Source organism: Salvelinus fontinalis, chromosome 14 (assembly GCF_029448725.1).
Source record: "Salvelinus fontinalis isolate EN_2023a chromosome 14, ASM2944872v1, whole genome shotgun sequence".
NCBI lineage: Eukaryota > Metazoa > Chordata > Actinopteri > Salmoniformes > Salmonidae > Salvelinus > Salvelinus fontinalis.
Window position 1 is genome coordinate 53,143,611 of NC_074678.1, and position 27,708 is coordinate 53,171,318.

Here is a 27,708-nt window from a genome sequence, read left to right on the forward strand (position 1 = left end):
AAAAACTTCTGAAATTTCTAAAACTGTTTGAATGATGTCTGAGTATAACATAAGTCATATGGCAGGCAAAAACCTGAGAAAAAATCCAACCAGGAAGTGTGAAATCTGAGGTTTGTAGTTTTTCAACTCTTGTTCTATCGAATACACAGTGTCTATGGGGTCAAATTGCACGTTCTAAGGCTTCCACTAGATGTCAGTCTTTAGAACCTTGTTTGATGCTTCTACTGTGAACTGGGGGCGAATGAGAGGGGAATGAGTCAGAGGTCTGCCAGAGAGCCACGAGCTCAGTCTCGTGCGTTCACGTGAGAGCGACAAAGGAATTCTCCGGTTGGAACATTATTGATTATGTTAAAAACATCCTAAAGATTGATTCTATACTTCGTTTGACATGTTTCTACGGACTGTAATATAACTTGTCAGACAAATTGTCAGACTCCAGCCACCCCACTCATAGACTGTTATCGCTGCTTCCACATGGCAAGCGGTTTCAGAGCGCCAAGTCTAGGACCAAAAGGTCCCTAAGCCATAAGAATCCTGAACAGCTAATCAAATGGCTACCCACTCTATGCATTGTGATTTGAATAACATTGTAAATCAATAAGATTTGCTTTTGCAAGTTCATTGATGTCCAACTCCCACATTACTGATTAAGTATTGATGATTCATTAACGTCTATATATATATTTTAAAAAAAATCCATCATCTCAAATCCCAAACTTTACAAAACATAATAATTATAATAATAATAATAATAATAATAATAATGAGCAAGCTATCAGAGGGGGTGGCCCCCATTCCCCTGCTAATTAGTGAACCCTCACCCATGGAAAGGATGATTGCTGAAATCAACAGCAATATTATCCCAAACTATGCCAAAGGGCTGAGAATGTTAGATCACAATGCAATAAGTGAAAAAACTGCAGAAATGCCAAAAACAGACTCCAAGATAAACCAACAGGCGCAGGCCTTGTACGGTTCTCTCGAATTTAGCTCTGAGGTATGGCCGCCAGCAGAGACTGACATCGGTCAAGTTCCGCAGTGCACAGCAGAAGCACGAGCAAGAAACGGTTGAGATGAAGGGACAGGTGGAGAGAACCAGTTAACTAATAACAAAAGCAGAAAAGGAAAAGATACTGCTAGACGAAGAACTGCAGTTGAGAACTGAACAATTAAAAGAAATGGCAAAAACTTATGACGACGAACTAGCACAAACTCTTGAACAAAATCATCGTCTACAGGAACAAAATTGTATTTTACAGGAGCAACTCGATTTAGCCAAAAGTAAATACGACGAAGTCCAAGCAAATCTATATAAATCGTGCGAGTTCGCTACAAACAGGGGCGGGCAAATTGATAACATGTATGCCATTTTGATTAACAACACTGAAAGCAATAATGTTCCAGTCCAAATGCTGCAGACCAAAGACGATCAGGTAATGAACACAATGACCAAGTCGGATGACAAAACAGCGACTTTGCTGCACCCAACCCACACAAAGTGTCAGGGCACAAGGGTCAAAAGGCTTCAATGACGATCAAATCGTAGACCAATGCTCTCAAGACGTTCTGCTAAGAGAAATACAAAAGCAGCAACATTTGAGAAAGACGAAAAAGATACGTCACCATGACTAGGCGTGGACTTCCCGGAGAACAGGTCAGCCGAATTTAACACCATTAGCGAGGACGTAAACTATTAAATTACCCCCGTTCTGACTCAACCCTATCCACGGCCCGCTCGATCAAGAAACAAGCCTACAGGCTTTGACTATATACTCAGATACAAATGTTGCTACGCACAATGTAAACAACATCGCAATAGCCAACTCCACTCAAACTCTGATAAGTCAATCTGTTTTCACCATGAAGACAAATGATGCATTACGCCATTGCGAACAATCACTCAACTGTGTGGGTAATATGACCACAAAACGGAACTCAAAGACTGCTTAACCCATGATGCGCTAATTGATTCGGGCTTGACAATGATCTCAAAAGTGCTGTGAACCCAGGTAACGTTGGTTAAGAACAGAACGATAAGACAAACTTTGAGGGTTAACTCAGACTACCTCGCCTCTCACAATGCGACTAACGCTAAAAGTATACTTCCAAGATGTTTCGCTTATTCACCCTGTGTATGATACCAGCCTCAACACTGAACACCTGCTACTCGGAGCAGACTTGATGGATCGTTTGGTTTCTCTGATGAATTGGAAAAACAACCAATTGTGGTCAGAGGTAATCGTGCCGTCTCCACTGACCACACTGTCTTCTCCTAACGCTGGCTGTAACACAGTCATCCACAAGGAGCATCTGTTGACAGGACCCCTTGGGAAAAAACCATTTCGATACCTCTTGGTGCAGAATATGATTCAAGCAGATATGACGCTATCTCGTCACATTCAATCAGCAAACCTGATAGACTATTATTTTCAATATTTTGAGCCAACATTCTCTGTGAGTGAGCAACTTCCCTCCTCCTTGGAGTCATGCGATACCATAGCTAAGATGAACTTCTCTTGTCCTTCAGACACTTCCACAAGCACTGTGGTCGTATCAGGAAACAAAGCATCAACTTTCAGAGTGGACTCTGCTTCCGATGATACGCTTTCTGCTTGGAGTGGGACTGAAACCCCTTACAATAAAACTAACGGTGTCAGTCCCACCACTGACCCGGTGACTCCAACTGGTGAAAAACTGCAATATTGCCGAAAGATATCCTTGTCTCAGTTCGCAGGTGCTGGAACGGTTGCCACATGCAGATGTTGTGGCGAATGGCAGGCCACGTCAGCCACTGAGTGTTTTGAAGTACAAACACTAGAAGAGTTACAGCCAATCTACTAAAAATGCGGCTGCTGACAACTCGTACAAAGGGCACAATCTTTTCGTTTGTGCCTCGGACACCAACACCAACCGCTGGTGGGGAGGTCCCGAGACACAAAGGGCGGGATTACTAGTCCAGACTCATGGTAAGCGTCGTCAAGGCCAGTGGGGGGTGGATCGGGGCTATTTGCAGCACTGTACGAGGCCGCCCGATCAGGAAACAAATCAAGTTGTAAACTTCCCCACGAGAACAGAGAGGAGTGGACAAGCCTCTTGACGGGGATAACCTTAGAATACATCTGCCATATCACTGAGGTGTCCCACACTGGTCATAAAAGAAGTGCAGTGGACTTTGCAACTCCCCCCAAAAAATGGTAACAATAATCCTTCCTTGCCATGCATAGTCTCAACTACAATGCAACTATTTAAATGCTCTAATCATGTGTAGGATAACATTACGGAATAAATTGGTAGCTTAGCTGGTCCCCTTGGATACTAATATCAATGCCAGCAACGGTCAGTCCAGCCACAGTCAGTAAGAAGGTTTGAGACCTAACAATTCGAATTGCCCTTGATAACAGCGACAGAGGAGTTAGTAGTCACTTAGTGGAAGCGAATCTCCAAAACACTCTTCTGATGGTTAACACACATGCTGGTAATAACTTATCATGTAGTTACCAACTTAGGATAGCGCCCTAACACACCACTAAGTAGAATCACCCTAGATATGACAAGATCGTGGACGTATATAGAATAGAGTCCAATTAGATGATTAACCTGTCTAGGATCAGCGTGCCGCTAGCGGCACTCCCCCCCCCCCCCCCACTGAAAAACCAGTGCCGCGAAATTCAAAAAAAATATTTTTTTAAAATATTTAACTTTCACACATTAAAGTCCAATACAGCTAATGAAAGACACAGATCTTATGAATCCAGTCAACATTTCCGATTTTTAAAATGTTTTACAGGGAAGACACAATATGTAAAGATGTACATCTATTACCTAAAAACACATTAGCATATTCCACCATCTTTTATTTGTCCACCAACACCAGTAGCCATCACCAATTCGGCTAAACTAAGATATTTATAGCCCCTAACCAACAAAAAAACTCATTAGATGACAGTCTGATAACATATTTATGGTATGGGATAGGTTTTGTTAGAAAAAAGTGCATATTTCAGGTAGATGGCATAGTTTACAATTGCACCCACCATCACAAATGGACTAGAATAATTACAATGAGCAACGTGTTTACCTAACTACTAATCATCAAACATTTCGTAAAAATACACAGCATACACGAATCGAAAGACACAGATCCTGTGAATACAGACAATATTTCAGATTTTCTAAGTGTCTTACAGCGAAAACACAATAAATCGTTATATTAGCTTAGCACATAGCAATTAGCAGCCCAGCATTGATTCTAGCCAAAGTGAGCGATAAAAGTCAACATCGCCAAAAGATATTAATTTTTTCACTAACCTTCTCAGAATTCTTCCGATGACACTCCTGTAACATCACATTACAACATGCATATACAGTTTGATCGAAAATGTTTATATTTAGCCACCAAAATCATGGTTAGACAATGTGAAATGTAGACAAGCTGGTAAAGAAAACGTCCTTGCGCCACTTAGACAGTGATCTACTCTTATACATAAATACTCATAAACGTGACTAAAAAATATAGGGTGGACAGGGATTGATAGACAATTTAATTCTTAATACAATTGCGTTATTACATTTTTTAATTTATCCTTACTTTTCAATACAGTTTGCGCCAAGCGAAGCTACGTCAAAAAACATGGCGTCCTAAGCCACTAAAATGTTTCGACAGAAACACGATTTATCATAATAAAAATGTCCTACCTTGAGCTGTTCTTCCATCAGTATCTTGGGCAAAGGATCCTTTCTTGGGAGAAATCGTCTTTTGGTGGAAAGCTGTCCTCTTGCCATGTGGAAATGTCAACTACGTTCGGGATGAACTGAAAAGCGTGACCAACTTTTCACATCGTTGCAAAAATAAATGTCCCAAAATCGCACTAAACGGATATAAATTGCTATAAAACGCTTTAAATTAACTACTTTGTGATGTTTGTAACTCCTATAACGAGTGAAAAGATGACCGGAGAAATATAACAGGCTAAACTAATGCTTGGAACAGGAGAGGGTCGGTGTCTTCCACGCGCGTTACGCAGCAAGAAAAGACTTGCTAGCTAAAGGTTTTTTTCATTTGTAGGGCCTGTGAACGAGCAATCGAGCCCGTTGGAATCGTCATCACGTAAAGGCATCCAGGGGAAGACGTAAGAAGTGTCCGTATAGTCATAGCAACGACAGTGCCCGTTTAAATGACTTCAGAAAAGTGGCCAACGTTTCTCAAATCTGACTCCATGTCAGGGAAATTGCTGTAGAATGGGCTCTGTTCCACTTAGAGACAAAATTTCAACTCCTATAGAAACTATAGACTGTTTTCTATCCAATAATAATAATAATATGCATATTGTACGATCAAGGATTTTGTGGGAAGCCGTTTAAAAAATTAGCCACATTAGCATAAATAGTCTAAACAGCGCCCCCATCCCCAACAGGTTAAAGTGTGGTAACTATGTTTTGTATATCTTTTTGTTGTGTTTTATTCTTAATTTCATTTTCATTTTCTTTGACACTTAGGAAGTGATACTGCCACAAACAAGTGCCCCGACGCCGCTCATTTGGGGAAAAAATGTAATACCGTATTGCGTGAGTGTTGTGCATTATTAACGACTGTCAAAGTCACTGCCTATATCCACCAGTCTGGACAACTGGACGACCGTCCGGAACGATGATCCACAACCAGGCCATCCCATGACCATTCTTTTGGTGGGTTGCAACTTGTAGAATCCTTCCAAGATTGAACCCACCAGAGGGGGACTGTCATGACTATTGTGTGAGGATCCGAATAGGTCAGATCAGCTTTGCAATAAATAACTTCAACCAAACCCCCTCTCACCTGCAGAGAGGGGGGGGGGGGACTGGTGGGGGTTAAGACCTCACACCCTGTTGTAAATCAACAGTCAGCATCTCTCTCCAATGTTTACCAGAGGAATGTGACTTTGTTTCACATACTCCCGACTAAATATTTCTAACATTGAACGAGGGATAAGGTCAGAGGCGATCTAAAGAACAATAATTACATTTTGGTTGTTATTTTGTGATGTAAAAAAAATGTTTTAAAGGAAATACTAACTTGGAAAGTGTCCATCCCATGCGTTGTGCATGAAACATGAAAAATTATGAAAGTGTTTTTGTGAAGGGTGGGACATGAGTTTAGGAGCCATAAGAGATAATAGTTGTACATAACTTTCTACAAGTGACAAGTAACGCCCCTGAGTGAGGTCAGAGAGCGTGTCAGCCTGACGGAACCGCCCCTCTCAAACAAACTGCATAAATGATGGGTTACGAAATTAACATATCAGACCAGAGAGATGTAGAGCTGCAGCTCATGTGGTTCGAACTCTGAATCTCAACACGAGGTAGAGACGATATTGTCACCTCTCAGACAATCCCTGGTATGGCTGATTAGCTGTCCTAAGTAAATTATCTAGAAAAGCGAATTTAAGTGGGACCATCCCATTACTCTGTTCAAATCATCATATTACGCTATTCTCATCACCCCACTGGGAACCATTGACACGGCTGGCTAGCCTATCTTCAAAGAAGCATCTTCCAGAGCGAACGAAAGGAGAATCAACTCTGTAGTTCTGTTCAGGACCACATGACAACTACAAACAGTATGAGACTTGTCGGAACCATTTTGGACAATAAGAGCCTTACAAGCATGCCACGAAAAGACCCAACCCCCTTTCCAATGTGGCCCGGTTCTGACAGATATGACCTTTCACGTAAATAATTTAATGATTTCTTACTCCAAGCGGGCTACTATAATTGAGAGTAGTTTCTAAATGTAACAACGTGAAATGTCTGTCTGTTAGCTAGTAAAGAAATCATTATTCCAATTTGTGTAGTACTGAATCATAAGTAAGGTAAGACTCAGGTTTTTGCAGATACAAGGAGGTTACGACTGTTCTGAATTATGATATGATACGAGGTTATGATTTAATAAGTTGACTGTTTATGAAACCCTTTATAGAGTTATCATCTAACAAATTAAACTCTAAAGAACCGCTCTCGTGGTGCCCCAGATCTTAATGAGTTAATTGTTACATCATTCATTTAAATCAGTAACAATAAAATATATTTAGGTCCATTAGATAAATAACAGTCTTCAGATTAATGAAAGTAAAGTCACAACACAATCAATAATATAATAGCAAAAAATTGCAAAAATAACAAAAAAATATATTTCATTTACTATCCATAGAAACTATAAGAATAGAAAGGTTAAAATCTTTAGTGAAACATCACAACACAGTTGGAAAATATATGGCACCTAGATGGAAGGGAATGTGGGTAGCTGAAGGATTGGACAAAAAAAAAGATATCTGAAGTAAAATATACTTTGTCCATAACATATACAGTGCATTCTGAAAGTATTCGTACCCCTTGATGTTTTCCACATTTGCTACATTACGGCTTTATTCTAAAATTGATTAAATCGTTTTTTCCCTCATCAAGCTACACACAATACCCTATAATGACAAAGCAAAAAATATATTTTTAGTGTGAAAATGTATTAAAAACAGATATCACATTTACATACTAAGTATTCAGACCAATACTTTGCTGAAGCACCTTTGGCAGCGATTACAGCCTTGAGTCTTCTTGGCTAAATTCTGCCAGATTGTAGGGGGAGCGTTGCTGCACAGCTATTTTAAGCTCTCTCCAGAGATGATTGATCGGGTTCAAGTCCGGGCTCTGGCTGGCCCACTCAAGGACATTGAGAGACGTGTCCCGAAGCCACTCCTGTGTTGTCTTGGCTGTGTGCTTAGGGTCGTTGTCCTGTTGGAAGGTGAACCTTTGCTGTGAACCTTTCGGGGTCCAGTCTGAGGTCCTGTGCACACTGGAGCAGGTTTTCATCAAGGATCACTGTACTTTGCTCTGTTCATCTTTGCCTCGATCCTGACTAGTCTCCCAGTCCATACAGCATGATGCTGCCACCACCTTGCTTCACCGTAGGGATGATGCCAGGTTTCCTCCAGATGTGACGCTTGGCTTTCAGGCCAAAGAGTTCAATCTTGTTTTCATCAGACCAGATAATCTTGTTTCTCATGGTCTGAGTCCTTTAGGTGCCTTTTTGGCTAACGAAGCGGGCTGTCGTGACTTATACTGAGGAGTGGCTTCCGTCTGGCCACACTACCATAAAGGCCTGATTGGTGTACTGCTGTAGAGATGGTTGTTCTTCTGGAAGGTTCTCCCATTTCCACAGAGGAACTTTAGAGCTTTGTCAGTGTGACCATCACGTTCTTGGTCACCTTGCAGACCAAGGCCAATGTGCAAAGCTGTCATCAAGGCAACGTATTTCTATTTGAATAATCTCAAATATAAAATGTATTTTGATTTGTTTAACACTTTTTATTCTACAATGTAGAAAGTTGTACAAATAAAGAAAAACCCTTGAATGAGTAGGTGTCCAAACTTTTGACTGCTACTGTATATATAAATAATATAAATATATCATAGTTGGTACAGTTTGAATGAGTAATTTGGTGAAATGTTGTACAATTTAAATACTCGAGTGTTAATTGTTTTTTGATAGTGAGTGTCTTTACACAATGGGAGACAAAATTGATTTTATTCCTATTGACATGAATGTAGTGTCATATTTAACCTAAGTTGACTTGTGATTGTCATTTGTTTTTTGTTCTTGAGCTATGTCTGTTTATTTGAAATTTGTGAGAAAATGTGCTTAATCTTGAAAATTCTCAGTAATCTACAGCAGCATTCTATAATTCTATTGGGGTCCAAAGGGTTAAATCAGTGGCGTCAATGTTGTGGGCTCTCTAGAAAACAACTTTTTTCCAAACTACTTGTTTAAGGTCAACAAGTGCTTTTTGTATGACATTACATGCAGTCTGTAGATCGGCTATAGCCTGGTTCACAGAGGAGTCAGTACATCACAGTGTCATCAGCATAAAAGTGAAGTTGTTTTTCATTAAGGAACCAATAGCGTTTATATACAATGTGAATAGTCACACGACCTGCTAATACATTACTCTGATTGCAGTAGGTTTGGGAAACTGAATATACTTTTCAGTGTACTGAATGTGTGCTTGTCTCACCTTTTTCCAACCTCTGTCATGTACCCTGAAACAGTCTTCCAGTGAATCTTGGCCTTCAGAGTGGGTTTGGACCCAGGCAGATGTGCGGTGGCAGTTTTCATAGACATCTCATATGACTGACACTCATCTCCCCATCTTACGTGCATCTAACATGAAAAAGAGAACACTTATGAAGCCATCACATTGAATTAACATATCATGTTTCTCCAATCCCTATTGAGAGATATCTCTTCCCACCTTGTATCTACACTATTTAGAAAAAAGAGTTTGAAAAGGATTCTGCCGCTCTCCTGATACGAGAACCCTTTTTGGTTCCAGGTAGAACTGTTTTTGGTTCCATGTAGAACCTTCTGGGGAAATATTTCTACATGGAACACAAAAGAGTTCTACCTGGAACCAAAAAATGGTTCTTCAAACAGTTCTCATATGGGGACAGCTGAAGAACCTTTTAGGTTCTAGTTAGTACCTTCTTTTCTTAGATTGTACTGCCTATAACCTTCAGGGTTGGGGGCGGGGGTAACAATTTTTTTAAACTGTAATCCGTTACGTTACCAGCAAAAATATTGTAATCAGATTACAGATACTTTTGAAAAACTAGATTTCTTCGATGATCACTTTTAAATTCAGAAATTATGTTTGCAAAAACATATTTGTCACTTCTGTGTTTTTTAAATTGACATTCAAATGTACATTTGTTCCACCTGAGTGTCTGACCACAAGTCCGAGACCATTATGATGACACACCAAATGTGTTTGATGGATCGCGGGAAAAGAGCAGGAATAGACTTTTGTAGTCTACAGTCCAAGCTATGTCTTCCAATGGTGTGACTACTGCCGGCATACAAAGATTATCCAACTTGAACAAACGCTTGGAGGTAAGGATAACAGCAGTGTTGTAGTCTATGGCGAAACGGATATCAATTGTTATTGATATCTACATAGCGCATTGATGTGAATCACACTGCTGCTCTCTCATTTAGCTATTTGCGCCTTACGGATTGTGGTTGTTGTGGATGGCTGTTCACAAATGTAAATGTGTATTTGAACCCAATAATGGTTGAATTCAAGAATTTTAATTTGCACAACAATCATTGTTTTTGAAACCAGTGGACAGCGAGTGAAATATGCGCTCTTGGAACAGCTACATAGTGTGGATCCAAGCCTATGAGCAATAAAATGCCCACCTTTATTCCAATCTAATTTATGCTGATAAGAAAAGAAAATACATAGGCCTAATGGACACATGCTCAAATTCGTACACTTTTGATAGACTTAAAGGGGCAATATGTAGTTGCTACATCCATTTTTGGACTAATACATTATATGTACAGTAATATATATATATATATATATATACATTGATTCTTGACGAATAAAACTTGTAAATGCCTCATGAGCTTAGTTCAACTGTCACACTCCATAAGAACCCAACATATAAGCTTGTTTTTCTCCCTTGTTTGTAAACATTGTAAATGTAAACAAACAAGGTATAAATATATATTTTATTTCACCTTTATTTAACTAGGTAGGCTAGTTGAGAACAAGTTCTCATTTACAACTGCGACCTGGCCAAGATGAAGCAAAGCAGTGCGACACAAACAACAACATAGAGTTACACATGGAATAAAACATACAGTCAATAACACAATTTAAAAAAAGTCTATAAACAGTGTGTGCAAATGAGGTAAGACAAGGGAGGTACGGCAATAAATAGGCCATAGCGACGAAATAATTACAATTGAGCAATTAAACACTGGAGTGAAAGATGTGCAGAAGATGAATGTGCGAGTAGAGATATTGGGGTGCAAAGGAGCAAAAAAAAAAATATAACAGTATGGAGATGAGGTAGTTGGATGGGCTATTTAGAGATGGGCTATGTACAGGTGCAGTGATCTGTGAGCTGCCCTGACAGCTGGTGCTTAAAGTTATTTTGGGAGAATTAAGTCTCCTGCTTCAGTGATTTTTTTTCAGTTCGTTTCAGTCATTGGCAGCAGAGAACTGGAAGGAAAGGCGGCCAAAGTAAGTGTTGGCTTTGGGGGTGACCAGTGAGATATACCTGCTGGAGCGCGTGCTACTGGTGGGTGCTGCTATGGTGACCAGTGAGCTGAGATAAGGCGGGACTGTACCTAGCAAAGACTTGTAGATGACCTGGAGCCAGTGGGTTTGGCGACGAGTATGAAGCGAGGGCCAGCCAACGAGAGCATACAGGTTGCAGTGGTGGGTAGTATATGGGGCTTTGGTGACAAAACGGATGGCACTGTGATAGACCGCATCCAATTTGTGGAGTTGACTGTTGGAGGCTATTTCGTAAATGACATCGCCGAAGTCGAGGATCGGTAGGATAGTTAGTTTTACGAGGGTGTGTTTGGCAGCATGAGTGAAGGAGGCTTTGTTGCGAAATAGGAAGCAGATTCTAGATTTAATTTTGGATTGTAGATACTTAATGTGAGTCTGGAAGTAGAGTTTACAGTCTAACCAGACACCTGGGCATTTGTAGATGTCCACATGTTCTAAGTCAGAACCGTCCAGACTAGTGATGCAGGATGGGCGGGCAGGTGCTGGTAGCGATCGGTTGAAAAGCATGCATTTAGTTTTACTTGTATATAAGAGCAGTTGGAGGACACGGAAGGAAAGTTGTATGGTATTGAAGCTCATCTGGAGGTTAGTTAACTTCTTGAGGATAGGGTGCAGAGTTTTCACTTAGGGACAAATAGCGTGCGCAATTTCAACTTCGTGCTACTCATCCCCAGAATATAAGATATGCATATAATTAGTAGATTTGGATAGAAAACACTCTGAAGTTTCTAAAACTGTTTGAATCATATCTGTAAGTATAACAGAACTTATATAGCAGTCAAAACCCTGAGGACTAACTTTTTTATTGTTAAGTTCCTCTATGTTCAATGGATTGTTTTGGGCAAACCAGAATTCTAATCAGTAAATGCGCAGTTTCTACTGCTTCCACTGGATGTCGCCATTGTATGGAAAATGGTTAAGTTTTTTTCTTAGTGAGGTGAAATAGATATTGACCCGGAAGTGGAGTGACGTCGTTTGTTTATGTTTGAGATTTGGGCAAGACATGAAATGTTCCGTGAGTTTGTTGATATCCTGTATTGAAAACAGATTGACCTGTCTTCAATTTGATCGATTATTAACGTTTACAAATACCTTAAGCTGTATTACAAAAGTACTTTGAAATGTTTTGGCAAAGTTTAGAGGTAATTTTTTTTAGATATTGTGTCGTGATTTTGTTCAAATTGAATGCTGTTTTTCCTGGTACAACGGCGCCAAATAAATGGACAATTTGGATATATATGGATGGAATTAATCGAACAAAAGGACCATTTGTGATGTTTATGGGACATATTGGAGTGCCAACAAAAGAATCATGTTTTAATGCATGTTTTATATTTTATATTAGCGTTTTGAGTAGCGCTAGCATGTAGCATGTAGCGCTAGCAATAGGCTACACTCTCTTGTTTACATTGGGCTATCATCAGATAATAGCATCTTATGCTTTCGCCGAAAAGCCTTTTGGAAATCTGACATGTTGGCTGGATTCACAACGAGTGTAGCTTTAATTTGATATCTTATATGTGTGATTTAATCAAGTTTAATTTTATATAATTTTTTTGAATTTGGCGCTCTACATTTTGACATGCCTGTTGGGACGCAAGCGTCCCATCTATCCCAGAGAGGTTAACAGTGTACAAAGAAGGGCCAGAAGTACACAGAACGGTATCGTCTGTGTAGAGGTGGATCAGAGAATCACCAGCAGCAAGAGTGACATCATTGATGTATACAGAGAAAATAGTCGGCCCGAGAATTGAACCCTGTGGCACCCCCATAGAGACTGCCAGAGGTCTGGAAAACAGGCCCTCCGATTTGACACACTGAACTCTGTCTTAGAAGTAGTTTTACAATTGGCTCATTCATCCCCCTCCTCTCCCCTGTAACTATTCCCCAGGTCGTTGCTGCAAATGAGAACGTGTTCTCAGTCAACTTACCTGGTAAAATAACGGTAAAATAAAAAATAAAAAAATAAAAAATAAAAGTTGGTGAACCAGGCGAGGCAGTCATTTGAGAAACCAAGACTGTTGAGTCTGCCGATCAGAATGTGCTGATTGACAGAGTCGAAAGCCTTGGCCAGGTCGATGAAGACGGTTGCACAGTACTGTCTTTTATCTATGGTGATTGTGATATCGTTTAGGTCCTTGAGCGTGGCTGAGGTGCACCCATGACCAGCTCGGGAGCCAGATTGCATAGCGGAGAAGGTATGGTGGGATTCGAAATGGTCGGTGATCTGCTTTTTGACCTGGCTTTCGAAGACCTTAGAAAGGCAGGGTAGGATAGATATAGGTTTGTAGCAGTTTGGGTCCAGAGTGTCTCCCATTTTGAAGAGGGGGATGACAGCGGTGGCTTTTCTATCTTTGGGGATCTCAGACAATACGAAAGAGAGGTTGAACAGGCTAGTGATAGGGGTTGCAATGTTTTTGGCTGATAATTTTAGAAAGAGAGGGTCCAGATTGTCTAGCCCTGCTGATTTGTAAGAGTCCAGATTTTGCAGCTCTTTCAGAACATAAGCTATCTGGATTTGGGTGCTGGAGAAATGGGGGAGGCTTGGGCAAGTTGCTGTGGGGGGTGCAGGGCAGTTGACCAGGGTAGGGGTGGCCAGGTGGAAAGCATGGCCAGCCATAGAAAAATGCTTATTGAACTGTTTAATTATGGATTTATCGATGGTGACGGTGTTTCCTAAACTCAGTGCAGTGGGCAGCTGGGAGGAGGTGCTCTTATGCTCCATGGACTTTACAGTGTCCCAGAACTTTTTGGAGATTGTGCTGCACGATGCAAATTTAAACTGCCTAAATTTAAGCATCAGCTGTCAGAGCAGTTTACCGATCACTGTACCTGTACACAACCAATCTGGAAATAGCACACCCAACTACCTCATCCCCATATTGTTATTTATCCTCTTGTTCTTTTGCACCCCAGTATCTCTACTCTTCTACATTTGCACACACTGTACATAGATTTTTCTATTGTGTTATTGACATGTAACTCTGTGTTGCTGTTTTTGTCGCACTGCTTTACTTTATCTTGGTAGGTTGCATTTGTAAATGAGAACTTGTCTCAACTGGCTTACCTGGTTAAATAAATGTGAAATAAAAAAAATGAACAATTTGGCTAATCTATCAAGGAGCATATCATTTATTGGAATGACTGGAATTCTGATAGACTTTGGTTTTCAATGTAAAGATATAATTTAAACGTGTAGTTTATATGTAGTAGAAAGCGATGGGTTAGAATAAGCCTACATCACCAACCTGTAAAGTAATATTTAACTTCCATGTATTGCCAGCTATGTAAACTTTAACATTGATTTATCCTGCAATAAATGTTGTTCAATTGGTAGCATACATTTTTGTCTTCTAATGCTTCTTACGGGGAAAGTAATCTCAAATTAACTCAATGTAATCAGATTACGTTACCGAGTTTGAGTAATCCAAAAGTTAAGTTACTGATTACAATTTTGGACTGTTAACTAGTAACAGAGTACATTTAGAAGGTAACCTACCCAACCCTGATTACCTTTAGCTGCTCCTGCCGGACCTTATCCACATTAGCATCTGTGCACAATTTCCAGTTGGCATCCTCCCCAACCTGAGACACGATCAACTGGGTGTTGTCCATCTGGGTAGAAGGAGTGTAGTAAGCAGCTGCTTCGTAACCCTCTGGCTTTGTCTTGCCACTCATGGCCAGAACCTTGATGGTGAACAATGGTTCAGGATTGGCATTCCAAACCTGAAGGAGTACAAGAAGGCACAAAGGTCTTTATACCACCATCACTGTTTTGTAAACACAACTAGGTTTCAGAGTGAAATACATAATACTGTCGCCATGTCTGAAATAATGCAGACAGTAATGAAACTGTCTTTGAATATTTATTGAGATTGAATACACCCCCCCCTCTTAACAAAGACCACAACAAAAAGTTACAGTAGTCAGTGGTGCACTTCAGCCATAGCCCTACCTCAGAAGCAGAAGCTTCTTTGGCTTTGAAGCTTGCTTGATGAGACGTTCCGCTGCTTGAGGAACCAGAGGAGAGATGGAAACTATTGGTTGCGTCCTGCAAACACAAAAATAGAGTAGAAATGGTCACATCCTGTATGAACTTAGCAATGCATGTGTGCAGATCATGACAGTACAACCATGACCAAGTACCTTGGAAAGCCTCCGCAGGGTGTCAAGCAGGTGGCGGACACTAACTGGGTCCTTGGTTGGGCTGGCGTTCATCTCAATGTGAATCTTGTCAACAGGTTTGTTGGACTGGACTGATCATGAAAGAGAGGAATTCGATTATATAGTCACACTTATGAAATGTAATGAGGCTTGTTTTTTTAAAAATGGAATTCCATTTTCTTTTCAAATGTTTTTTTGCTTTATTGTGAAAGAATGAAAGGCAAAGATAGATTAGAGGGGTGTATAGAATAGGTCCAGTTAAGTAAGGTGTAAGCAAGGACTGAACCCTGCCACAGGGCTGATGTGCCGTCCGGGGTCGGCAGCACTACCACTGGACCAGTTCCTGGCACATCCAATAAGGCTTAATAAATTACAGTCCAAAACAATGTACAAGAAAAGGCATATTATGTCATACTTTATACTTGTATATGCCTTTACCTGGTTGAATTGTACATGCAAAGTTGGTGTATCCCAAGAAGTAGTAAAGGGGGTATTCATCAATGTAGTGTGATCTCGTTGCCTCTGACTCAACACAGAAAGCTGCCCCATAGATGTTAGCCTCTGCACACACCTTTACTTGTGGATGGTAAGTGTCAAATTTGACAATCTACTTAGCAAAAAAGAAAGCATATTAGGAGTGCACACATATCTATCTTATTTTGCGTGTAATAATCTTTGCCTTGGAGAGTGGTTGTACCTTTTGTCCAGAGGTCAAATAGCTTTGCTTAGGTGGCTCTATATCCTCATTAGCCTCAATAGAGTCAGGCATCATTGGGGTCATTTTAGCAAGTGATGGCTCCTCAATATTCCTTGAGACCGCATATACGTCAAACCTATTGTAACAAAAAGAAATCGAGCATCTGTTAAATTACTATCCATTTCGACACTTAAACTATTGTTTTCGACAGGCGTAATGAAATGTGAGAAACATACTTGACTGAGAAAAGCTTAGTCTCCTCTTGGCAAGCAGGAAGGTCAATTTCAAATGTATTTTGTTTGATGTTCACTTTCATGCTGATTTCCCATGGCATGGCAACTACTGTTTTACTCTTCAGTTCCACACCACACTGGAAAATGTCAGTGTTTATCCCATGGAAGACAAATTGGTCCTTTGAGAAACTGCAGCAAAATTACATATAAAACACAATCAGTTATACAGTGAGGGAAAAAAGTATTTGATCCACTGCTGATTTTGTACGTTTGCCCACTGACATAGAAATTATCAGTCTATAATTTTAATGGTAGGTTCATTTGAACAGTGAGAGACAGAATGGCATCAAAAAAAATCCAGAAAAACGCATGTCAAAAATGTTCTAAATTGATTTGCATTTTAATGAGGGAAATAAGTAGTTGACCCCTCTCAATGAGAAAGATTTTTGACTCCCAGGTGTCTTTTATACAGGTAACGAGCTGAGATTAGAAACACACTCTTAAAGGGAGTGCTCCTAATCTCAGCTTGTTATCTGTATAAAAGACACCTGTCCACAGAAGCAATCAATCAGAATCCAAACTCTCCACTATGGCCAAGACCAAAGAGCTCTCCAAGGATGTCAGGGACAAGATTGTAGACCTACACAAGGCTAGAATGGGCTACAAGACCATCGCCAAGCAGCTTGGTGAGAAGGTGACAACAGTTGGTGCGATTATTCACAAATGGAAGAAACACAAAAGAACTGTCAATCTCCCTCTGCCTGGGGCTCCATGCAATATCTCACCTTGTGGAGTTGCAATGATCATGAGAAGAGTGAGGAATCAGCCCAGAACTACACGGGAGGATCTTGTCAATGATCTCAAGGCTGCTGGGACCATAGTCACCAAGAAAACAATTGGGAACACACTACGCCGTGAAGGACTGAAATCCGGCAGCGCCCGCAAGGTCCGCCTCCTCAAGAAAGCACATATACATGCCCGTCTGAAGTTTGCCAATGAACATCTGAATGATTCAGAGGACAACTGGGTGAAAGTGTTGTGGTCAGATGAGACCAAAATGGAGCTCTTTGGCATCAACTCAACTCGCCGTGTTTGGAGGAGGAATGCTGCCTATGACCCCAAGAACACCATCCCCACCGTCAAACATGGAGGTGGAAACATTATGCTTTGGCGGTGTTTTTCTGCTAAGGGGACTGGACAACTTCACCGCATCAAAGGGACGATGGACGGGGCCATGTACCGTCAAATCTTGGGTGAGAACCTCCTTCCCTCAGCCTGGGCATTGAAAATGGGTCGTGGATGGGTATTCCAGCATGGCAATGACCCAAAACACACGGCCAAGGCAACAAAGGAGTAGCTCAAGAAGCACATTAAGGTCCTGGAGTGGCCTAGCCAGTCTCCAGACCTTAATCCCATAGAAAATCTGTGGAGGGAGCTGAATGTTCGAGTTGCCAAACATCAGCCTCGAAACCTTAATGACTTGGAGAAGATCTGCAAAGAGGAGTGGGACAAAATCCCTCCTGAGATGTGCGCAAACCTGGTGGCCAACTACAAGAAACATCTGACCTCTGTGATTGCCAACAAGGGTTTTGCCACCAAGTAATAAGTCATGTTTTGCAGAGGGGTCAAATACTTATTTCTCTCATTAAAATGCAAATCAATTTAGACAATTTTTGACATGCGTTTTTCTGAATTTTTGTTGTTATTCTGTCTCTCACTGTTCAAATTAACCTACCATTAAAATTATAGACTGATCATTTCTTTGTCGGTGGGCAAACGTACAAAATCAGCAGGGGATGAAATACTTTTTCCACTTCACTGTATTAGCATTGAACAATAATTGAGCCATGAAGCGATTGATCTGGGAGGGTTCCTCATAGTATTGTTCTTCTCATAATATGATGCAAAATATTGAATACATACTTGCCGAGGCCTGGGGTGGTCAAGCTGTGTAAGCCGCTGCCCTCAGTGCCTCCCGATCACACTTACTTGATAGTGCTCCAAGCAACCCACTGCTCTAGCACTACCTCTCTTTTCTCACAATCCTTTACAAGAAACATACAAATATGCAAGGACTTTGACTGCCCCAGCTACCAAAACATAAATACATATATTACCCAGCAAATCCATCAGTCGCTAGTGAAACATCTGAGGTCAACAGTTGTCCCAGGCGATCAGTCAGTGGTGGGCTGATTGCAGCCTCAGCTACATAAGAGAAAATGTTAGCATTTTATTGATTATGTATATATTTATTTAAAAAATGGTATTCTGCTTTGGAATTCAAATGGCCTTGGTATTCAATGTTTACCATTGACGGTAATGGTTGTTACTGTGTTATAATATTTGCTGATTTCCAGTGGGAGACCGAGGGAGGTGGCTTGGATGTAACGGGTCTCAAACGTAAGGAAGGCCTTGGTCCAGTGCCATGACATCCCCTTCTGAAGATTTTCAATCATTCTCCAGACTGGGCTCTGTTTGCCTGCAGATGGACTGACAGTCTGCATGGAGAGACCGTGGCAGAAGAGCACAGTGTGTAACAGCTTATGGAGACCACAGGAAATGTGTATCATGAGGTTTCGTTATTGCCCAGAGTGGATAGAGAGGGACATGATGTTATACTGAGTAACATGCAATACTTGATTGACTGTAGAAATCTCACCTTGATAATACTCTGAATTAAGTCCTTGTTCAAATCCGCGAAGAAGAACTCTTGACCAAAGATTCGTGTATAGGCAGACAACAGAGGCTTATCCTCGGGCAATGTCTGCCAATCTTGCAGCTGAAAGAAGATGATTCAATAGAACAAAGTTTAGTTTGAAGGGATGATACAGTACATTTGAGGGCACTTTTTTAGTGCCCTCAACAGTGCAGTATGCGTTTTGAAAAGTCATGAACTCACCACTTTGAATATGGCCTCGAAGTCAGTGTAGCTGAGATGGCCGTTAGCTTGAATGTTCTGTCTAAACAGTTCCTTAATTCCCTCAGCACGGAAACCAAGCTTTATGACACAAACAATAGTCAAATAATGTTTTACTTCAGCATGAAACAGAACAAGTACAAAAAAATTTCATATGAACATTACCTCCACAAGTTGTAATATTTTGCCAATGAAATGGAATTTCCCTTTGGTCACTATTTCTGTCGGGATGGAGCTTGCAGCATTTTTCAGCATGAAGATCTCAGTGGCTGTACCAATCAAGAAGTCGTCTGGATATTCAAGAGATATGTGGTCAGTCAATGTTTTTTGCTGATGAGCGAAGAAAACAGTTTCCTCGGCCTTTCATATGCTGTATGCTCTCAAAGTAAACCCATGCCGCTTACAGGTCCTTTGAACTTACCATTAAACCAATCTAGGCGCATAGCTTTGCTGTAGTGGTAACTGGCACGACCAAATTTAGGGGCCAGGATTTTCTCAGCGACATTGCAGGCTGTTGAGCTTTAACAAAGATAACAAAACAGCCACAATTGAAATGCATAATCAGAAGCATTGACAGAACAGATGTTCACTCTGCCCAGATATAAACACTCACAGGAAGTGGTTGTCCGGAGTGCTTGATTTGGCAATGCTCCTAATGAGAGAGTAAGAAAAGCTAGCCACATGCATGTCAGCCTCCTCCAATAGGAATTCAGTCACTGTAGACACCAAAGCCAAAGGCGGCTTAGTTTCAAACAGGATCATACATGCCAACATACGGATCTCAGTGGGAAGGTGCCTCTGCACAAACATGCTCACTGTGATGTCCTGGACCTGAAAGCACATACAGTAGCTAAAGTCATATTATCAAAGAGATTAGACTGGGACTAATACAAAATCCGACTGTATGTCAACTGGTTATCATTTCATCTGATATAAAGTCAATTTAGTAAATCAATAGATACTCAGTTGCATATTTGTCAATGAGGTATTTAATTAATTTTGACGTTGGGAATTGACTTGATATCCTAATGTGAGTGTGAGTATGTCGAAATGTTACTGACACCAATTCAACTCTGACGCCAGAACCACAATATCTATGACGCACTTCCTAAATATGATCACCTTTTTCTTTTCTTGTTTGTATTCTGGAATTCAGCTTTTAGTTGTGAATGTGTACACAATGAAGTAAACCAAACTACTGCTACTACTACTAACGCTGTGGGGGTCTCTGACTGCCAGGTGTCTCAGAGACTGCACGGCTGCACTTAGCACACGGGCTGGGAGGGTCACAGGAGTGGCAGACACTCCGGGGAGGAAGCGCCTGATGGTCTTAATGCTGGAGGGGTGGCCAGCATTCCCAATGGCCTTCAGGGCTAGCAACATGTCCAGTTCACTGTTTCTCTTCAGGCCATCGATCGCCATGTCCAACAGGGGCTGTTTGAGACAGACGTGTCACATCTTGAATTCTCTAATCCGCAGTGATTTGCAGCTAATATCTATACAGAATGAGTCTGAACAACAGCAACGCTACACGAGATTAACGCAGCAGTAGTCATAACATTCACAATTCCATCTTCTGTCATATAACCAGAATAAACTGGAACATAGCTTATGCATTTGGTTTCTTTACCAGTAAGTAATGCAATGGTAATGTAGCCTATTACCTGAACAACTGCCACCGGGCAAGACGGACCATACTCATAGGTACAGTACCTGTAGACCAGTGATCCATAGGACAGCACCACAGTGTTCCACAGCATTGGGTGGGACTTACTGAAGGGCATGGACAGAAACTCCTACAGAGGGACGATTGATAGATTATGAATCACTCTGAACACATCACATCGACCACATGATTTTGTCATCTAGTATAAAAAAAAAAGTTAAATAGTCTATAAGCCCATGTAGGGACAATGTACTCTTTGTCTTTCTACCGTATAACAATACCTCCTGTAATATAGTGAACATTATGCCAAAATCCAGTCTGTGTATTAGTACGGTGGGATTCCAGTTCCATGTTTTACAGTAGCCAGGCAGTGGGAGTGATATGCCATATGAACTATGTAATACCAGCATACTTCTGAGTAAAAGTTAAACTAAAGTATACGAATGCCCCAACCTCAGTTCTTATAAACATATGCAATTTAAATAACTGTATGTTACACCTCCAACCAAGACAATCACCTTGGCCATCTCCAGCAGGTCAGTCTCTGCTGCTAAATGATTAAATGCGATCAGAAGTGTTTGTCCAGCCTCGTTGGCTGATATATCACCGGCTTTGAATCTGTTCTTCAGGAATTTGAGAACTCTTGCGTCTGCAACTTCAACAATCGTGTCCAAAAGCCATCGTCTGACAAGAGAGAAGGATGACAATAAAAAAAAACTCACATTGTAGGAAACATAGGCAATCCTTTGATATATTACACTTAACATAGAAATGTTTACAATGGAAACCATAGAATGTTTAAATTAATATACAAATTTGCCTATATCTACACACTACCATTCAAAAGTTTGGGGCGACTTAGAGATGTCCTTGTTTGAAAAACATTTTTTTTTGTTTAAAATAACATCAAATTGATCAGAAATACAGTGTAGACATTGTTAATGTTGTAAATGATTATTGTAACTGGGAACGGTACATTTTTAATGGAATATCTACATAGACGTAAAGAGGCCCATTATCAGCAACCATCACTCCTGTGTTCCAATTTCACATTGTGTCAGCTAATCCAAGTGTATCATTTTAAAAGGCTAGTTCATCATTAGAAAACCCTTTTGCTATTATGTTAGCACAGCTGAAAACTGTTGTTCTGATTAAAGAAGCAATTAAACTGGCCTTATTTAGACTAGTTGAGTATCTGGAGCATCAGCATTTGTGGGTTTGATTACAGGCTGAAAATAGCCAGAAACAAAGACCTTTCTTCTGAAACTCGTCAGTCTATTCTTCTTCTGAGAAACAAAGGCTAGTCCATGCGAGAAATTGCCAAGAAACTGAAGATCTCGTACAACGCTGTGTACTACCCCCTTCACAGAACAAAGCAAACAGGCTCAAACCAGAACTGAAAGAGCAGTGGGAGGCCCCGGTGCACAACTGAGCGGGAGGACAAGTACATTACGGTGTCTAGTTTGAGAAACAGACACCTCACAAGTCCTTAACTGGCAGCTTCATTAAATAGTACCCGCAAAACACCAGTCTCAACGTCAACAGCAAAGAGGCAACTCCGGGATGCTGGCCTTTTAGGCAGAGTTGCAAAGAAAAAGCCATGGCTCAGACTGGCCAATAAAAATAAAAGATTGAGATGGGCAAAAGAACACAGACACTGGACAGAGGAACTCTGCCTAGAAGGCCAGCATCCCAGAGTTCCAGCTACAATAGTCATTTACAACATTAACAATGCCTACACTGTATTTCTGATCAATTTGATGTCATTTTAATGGACAAAAAAACAAAGGACATTTCTAGGTGACCCCAAACTTTTGAACGGTAGTGTCATAAATATGATTATACATTTAATAAACATGAATATGCACCTGTGTTCATCATTCCCTGAGAGCTGTTTCCACAGAACCTCGTGGTTTTCTAGCGATGTCACGCGCAGGAGTTGGTAAAGAAAAACAACATCCTCACTTGTTGCACTGTCTGTCTGGTAGATGTTCGCTTGGGCCAAACGTTTGATCATGTCTGCAATCTGTGAACAACAATGTGGTTGCATGTGTTTGTGGCATATCACATGTTAGCAGTAAATAATCATGAGCCATAAACATCTTCATGACAGGGTGAGGGGGGAAAAAAAAAAACTTTTTCGAGCAAGTTGTGAGTATTATTGATACGCTGTTCTTTACCTTGGGCACTGGATCATCCAACTTCTTCATCAAAATGGGGATTTGGGCCAACGCTTTCACAAACTTGTAAACCAGATTCCCTCGGCTAATCATGGGACCAACAGTAGGTGCCCCCACTGTGTCAGTTACCCTGAGCAGCACAAGTTCTTTCCTAAAGGAGAGTCAACACGAATAGCACCTTACACATACACATTTTGGCAGGTAATTGGTCATCCTGGTTTGTTCCTCACTGTAGCCCCAAGACTGAGAACCTCTTCGGTGCATTTCGTCTAAGGCTGTGTTTACAGGCAGCCAAATTCTCATCTTTTTTTATCACTAATTTGTCTTTTGACCAATAAGATCAGCTCTTTTGCCAATAATCGGGCAAGAAAACTGAATTGGGCTGTCTGTGTAATTGCAGCCTATAACTCATGTCTGGACATCTCCTTCTGGACATTCCTTCACATAACTTAGTGTTAGGCTGTGCTTTCACTAAGGAAGCCCAATTGTTATTGTTTGCTTAATTATTGGCAAAAGATCTTATTGGTCAAAAGAACAATTAGTGGATTTCATCAATTATCAGAGTTGGGCTGCCTGTGGAAACGCATCCTTAGTGTGTACATGGCAAATAAACCACTTTCACCTATTATTCTGTATGTTGGTGTTTAGTCATTACGCCTCTAACCGTGGGATCTCTTTCGAGTCCTCCAACTACCAGGTGGTTCTCATTTTCAGACACCCAATTTTATATAGTGAAATGAAAGAAAACAATGAGATTTGTCATACATGGCTTGCAGTTTGGAGTTCCCCCCTTTCACGTTGAATGGGGAGAAATGCTGGCGCTCCAAGGCATGAGCCTTCTTGATCAGGCCTCCGTCAACTGTTGGTTTCACTGTGTAGACATATCTCACTGTTGAAATGACAGAGTCACCTCTCTAGATGACGTGAAAGAATACAAAAATGATTGAAAGTGAGTGACTGTTAAAGTATACAATTTACCTCGATGGTCTCTGTAGTATTGGCACTGTATACTCATTTAAATAGAATTGTGCATGTTGACATATAGCTTTATGGATTGGAAAGACAAACCTCTTTGGAAAGTTTGTTGTCGACAGCAAGTGCCATTCCTCTGTAAATGGCTGCCTTTTTTTTGCAGTTATTAATGTCAACAATTTGGGTGACTGACAATTCTTGGGAGTTGGCATCCTCCTCATTGGCATAGGTACTCTGGCACAATCCATGGATCCCAACCTGATAACAAATACGTAGAATAAACCTCACATTAACAGTGCTCTCTGCAATTTCTTTACAGATGAAAATGCAATATAACGTAAGCATTGTTTATGTAAAACCTGTTTTAGTTACCTCCTCCAGCTCATACACTCTTTGGGTGGTCTTGACTGTGACTTGGAAAAACCCAAGTATGCCTCTCACAATATTGACGATGGTGTCAGATACTTCAGCAGAGGTGTGAATGTCACCAACCCGTCCCTTGGCGTACTCGAACATGAAGGGTTTGCTGAGCTCGGCAGCAATCCGTTTGGTAAGCTTTGGTGACGTAACAAATGCATTCTTCCCTGGGATGCCATTGAACTCCTCGAAGTTCAAGTTTGAAACCTTAAAACAAGAAAATATAATTGGATCACCAGGTAGAATGAATTGTTTATTTACGATTAAATAAAACATTGTCAAATGAGTTTGTTTAAATTCTCAGGATATTGACACATTTTATGTTCATCAAAAGAAATGTAGATCCTTAAAATAACACATGCAGTATATTTCGCTTCTGAAAATGAGGTAAAGGCCTATGAAGTACCTTGCATTGGAAATTTTAATTGAATGCATACCCGGAGAAGGAATTTTTGTGCAGACACACCAATGATCTTGACTTTGCACATGAGTCTCACGCCAGACTCTGCAAGGTTTGGCATGCCACGCCCAATATTCACCATTCCCTCATATTTGTACTCATAGGTTTTCTTAGGGTTCAAGCCAGGCTCTACAATACATCATTGATATAGAATTATTCATGAAAACATGCTCATTTGAATGTAGCGTTAGTTTTAAATGATACATTTCAAATCACTTGATAAACAACTCACCATAACTGATATGGTCACATTCTGAAATGAAAAAATGAAAAAAAAAAAGATTCAAAAAGTGTCATAATTAGCTAATTAAAAATTATTTTCATATTTTTAACACACTTACCGGCCAAGGCAACAAGGTGACAAAGAAAGAACCACCACATGGTGAAATCCAGGAGTGGGATCCTGCAGCTCAGCGTTTCCTTTTATATGCAATGCTATGTTCACAATGACTATACGAGTACATGACCCAGTGTCTGCACAGCAGATCTTTGGCAACAATGAGGGACATAAAGTAACAGGGGGGCAAAGGTGTGTCAGATGAGTGTAACCAGTGACATTGACAGTGGTCAGTATGACATGCAAAAGGAGGACATTTCAGGAAAAATAAACAGTGACCTAAAATGGACACTAATAATCAGTGCTTTGGTGAAACTCACATATTGTATATCACAAAGAATTGTTTGAAATTCAACGTCTTTGACCTTATTTGAATGCACAAAGTGTGCTGCTTGCACAAATATATTCACAGAATGTACACAACATTGGGCACACCTGTGCTTTCCATGACATAGACTAACCAGGTGACAGCTATGATCCCTTTCATGGTATTAATTCCAATTCAATCAGTGTAATGAAGGGGAGGAAACAGGTTAAAGAAGGCTTTTTAAGCCTTGATAAAATTGAGACATGGCTTGTGTGCAATTCAGAGGGTGAATGGGTAAGACTAAATATTTAAGTGCATTTGAACAGGGTATGCTAGTAGATGGCCAGGTGCAGCGTTGTTTCACGCTCAACAGTTTCCTCTGTGTATCAAGAATGGTCCACCGTCCAAAAGACATCCAGACAATTTCAGGCCAGTTGTCGAAAACGGGTCATTGATGAAAGAGGATAAAGGACTCTGACACAAATTTTCCAGAGCAACTGACAGTCAAAATCAAATCAAATCAAATTATATTTGTCACATGCACCAAATACAACAAGTGTAGACCTTACATAATATGCTTACTCACAAGCCCTTAATCAACAGTGCAGTTCAAGAAGAGTTAAGAAAATATTTAACAAATAAACTAAAGTAAAAAAAAAGTTAAATAACAATAATGAGGCTATAAACAAGGGGTACCGGTACCGAGTCAATGTGCGGGGGTACAGGTTAGTAGAGGTAATTTATACATGTAGGTGGGGGTGAAGTGACTATGCGTACACAATAAACAGCGAGTAGCAGCAGTGTACATAACACATGGAGGGGGGTCAATGTAAATAGTCCAGTGGCCACTTGATTAATTGTTCAGCAGTCTTATATCTTGGGGGTAGAAGCTATTAAGAGCCTTTTGGTCCAAGACTTGGCACTCTGGTACCACTTGCTGTGTGGTAGCAGAGCCGTACGCACTACCCTCTGTAACGCCTTATGGTCAGATGCCATACCAGGCAGTGATGCAACCGGTCAGGATGCTCTCGATGGTGCAGCTGTATAACGTTTTGAGGATCTGGGGACCTATGCAAAATCTTTTCAGTGTCCTGAGGTGGTGGTGTCGTGCTCTCTTCACGACTGTCTTGGTGTGTTTCAACCGTGATCGTTTGTTGGAGATGTGGACACGAAGGAACACCACCCCTCCTTTTCCTGTAGTCCACGATAAGCTCCTTTGTCTTGCTCACATTGAGGAAGAGGTTGTTGTCCTGGCACCACACTGCCAGGTCTCTGACCTCCTCCCTATAGGCTGTCTCATCATTGTCGGTGATCAGGCTTACCACTGTTCTGTCGTCAGCCAACTTAATTATGGTATTGGAGTGGTGTTTGGCCACGCAGTCATGGGTGAACAGAGAGTACAGGAGGGGACTAAGTACACACCCCTGAGGGGCCCCACAGTTGAGGATCAGCGTGGGGGTGGCCCGTCAGGAAGTCCAGGATCCAGTTGCAGAGGGAGGTGTTTAGTTCCATGGTCCTCAGCTTAGTGCTGAGCTTAGTGGGCCCTATGGTGTTGAACACTGGGTCTAGGGTTTCTGGGATAATGGTATTGATGTGATCCATGACCAGCCTTTCAAAGCACTTCATGGCTACATACGTGAGTGCTATGGGGCGGTAATTATTTAGGCAGGTTACCTTCGCTTCCTTAGCCACAGGGACTATGGTTGTCTGCTTAAACATGTAAGTATTACAGACTCAGTCAGCGAGAGGTTGAAAATGCCAGTGAAGACGCATGCCAGTTGGTCAGCACATGCTTTGAGTACACGTACTGGTAATCTGTCTTGCCTTGCGGCTTTGTGAATGTTGACCTGTTTAATTATTGGGGATAGGGGGCAGAGTTTTCACATATGGAAAAATAGCGTGCACAAATTCAACTTCGTTCTACTCATCCTCGGAATATAAGATATGCATATCATTAGTATATTTGGATAGAAAACACTCTGAAGTTTCTAAAAGTGTTGGAATCATATCTGTAAGTATAACAGAACTTATATAGCAGTCAAAACCCTGAGGACCAACCTTTTTTTTTTTAAGTCATTGTGTGTTCAATGGGTTCTCATGGGCAAACCAGAATTCTAATCACTATCCACGCAGTTTCTACTGCTTCCACTGGATGTCGCCATTGTATGGAAAAAGGTTAAGGTTTTTCATTAGAGAACTGAGAAAGATATTGACCCGGAAGTGGAGTGACGTCTTGTA

General features: G+C 40.9%; 1 protein-coding gene across 2 annotated transcripts in view; it reads right to left on the reverse strand.

Annotated features, from left to right (window-relative positions):
- The window catches only part of vtg3 (vitellogenin 3, phosvitinless), a 56,780-nt gene extending 31,527 nt beyond the window's left edge, over positions 1-25,253 (reverse strand). For both annotated transcript variants that reach the window (XM_055862273.1, XM_055862274.1), the window contains exons 1-25: positions 25,168-25,253; positions 25,059-25,079; positions 24,804-24,955; positions 24,322-24,573; positions 24,046-24,207; positions 23,743-23,891; positions 22,978-23,128; positions 22,666-22,823; positions 21,316-21,481; positions 20,796-20,927; positions 20,347-20,565; positions 19,745-19,962; positions 19,553-19,650; positions 19,297-19,421; positions 19,114-19,212; positions 18,874-18,993; positions 18,523-18,712; positions 18,332-18,419; positions 16,218-16,403; positions 15,982-16,117; positions 15,723-15,891; positions 15,267-15,376; positions 15,076-15,171; positions 14,634-14,846; positions 9,045-9,190 (exon numbers count right to left, since the gene is read on the reverse strand). In XM_055862273.1, the coding sequence (XP_055718248.1) occupies positions 9,045-9,190; positions 14,634-14,846; positions 15,076-15,171; positions 15,267-15,376; positions 15,723-15,891; positions 15,982-16,117; positions 16,218-16,403; positions 18,332-18,419; positions 18,523-18,712; positions 18,874-18,993; positions 19,114-19,212; positions 19,297-19,421; positions 19,553-19,650; positions 19,745-19,962; positions 20,347-20,565; positions 20,796-20,927; positions 21,316-21,481; positions 22,666-22,823; positions 22,978-23,128; positions 23,743-23,891; positions 24,046-24,207; positions 24,322-24,573; positions 24,804-24,955; positions 25,059-25,079; positions 25,168-25,207 (3,596 nt within the window). In that variant the 5' untranslated portion in view covers positions 25,208-25,253. The remainder of the gene's footprint in view (positions 1-9,044; positions 9,191-14,633; positions 14,847-15,075; positions 15,172-15,266; positions 15,377-15,722; positions 15,892-15,981; positions 16,118-16,217; positions 16,404-18,331; positions 18,420-18,522; positions 18,713-18,873; positions 18,994-19,113; positions 19,213-19,296; positions 19,422-19,552; positions 19,651-19,744; positions 19,963-20,346; positions 20,566-20,795; positions 20,928-21,315; positions 21,482-22,665; positions 22,824-22,977; positions 23,129-23,742; positions 23,892-24,045; positions 24,208-24,321; positions 24,574-24,803; positions 24,956-25,058; positions 25,080-25,167) is intronic.
- Between the last annotated feature and the right edge of the window lie 2,455 nt (positions 25,254-27,708).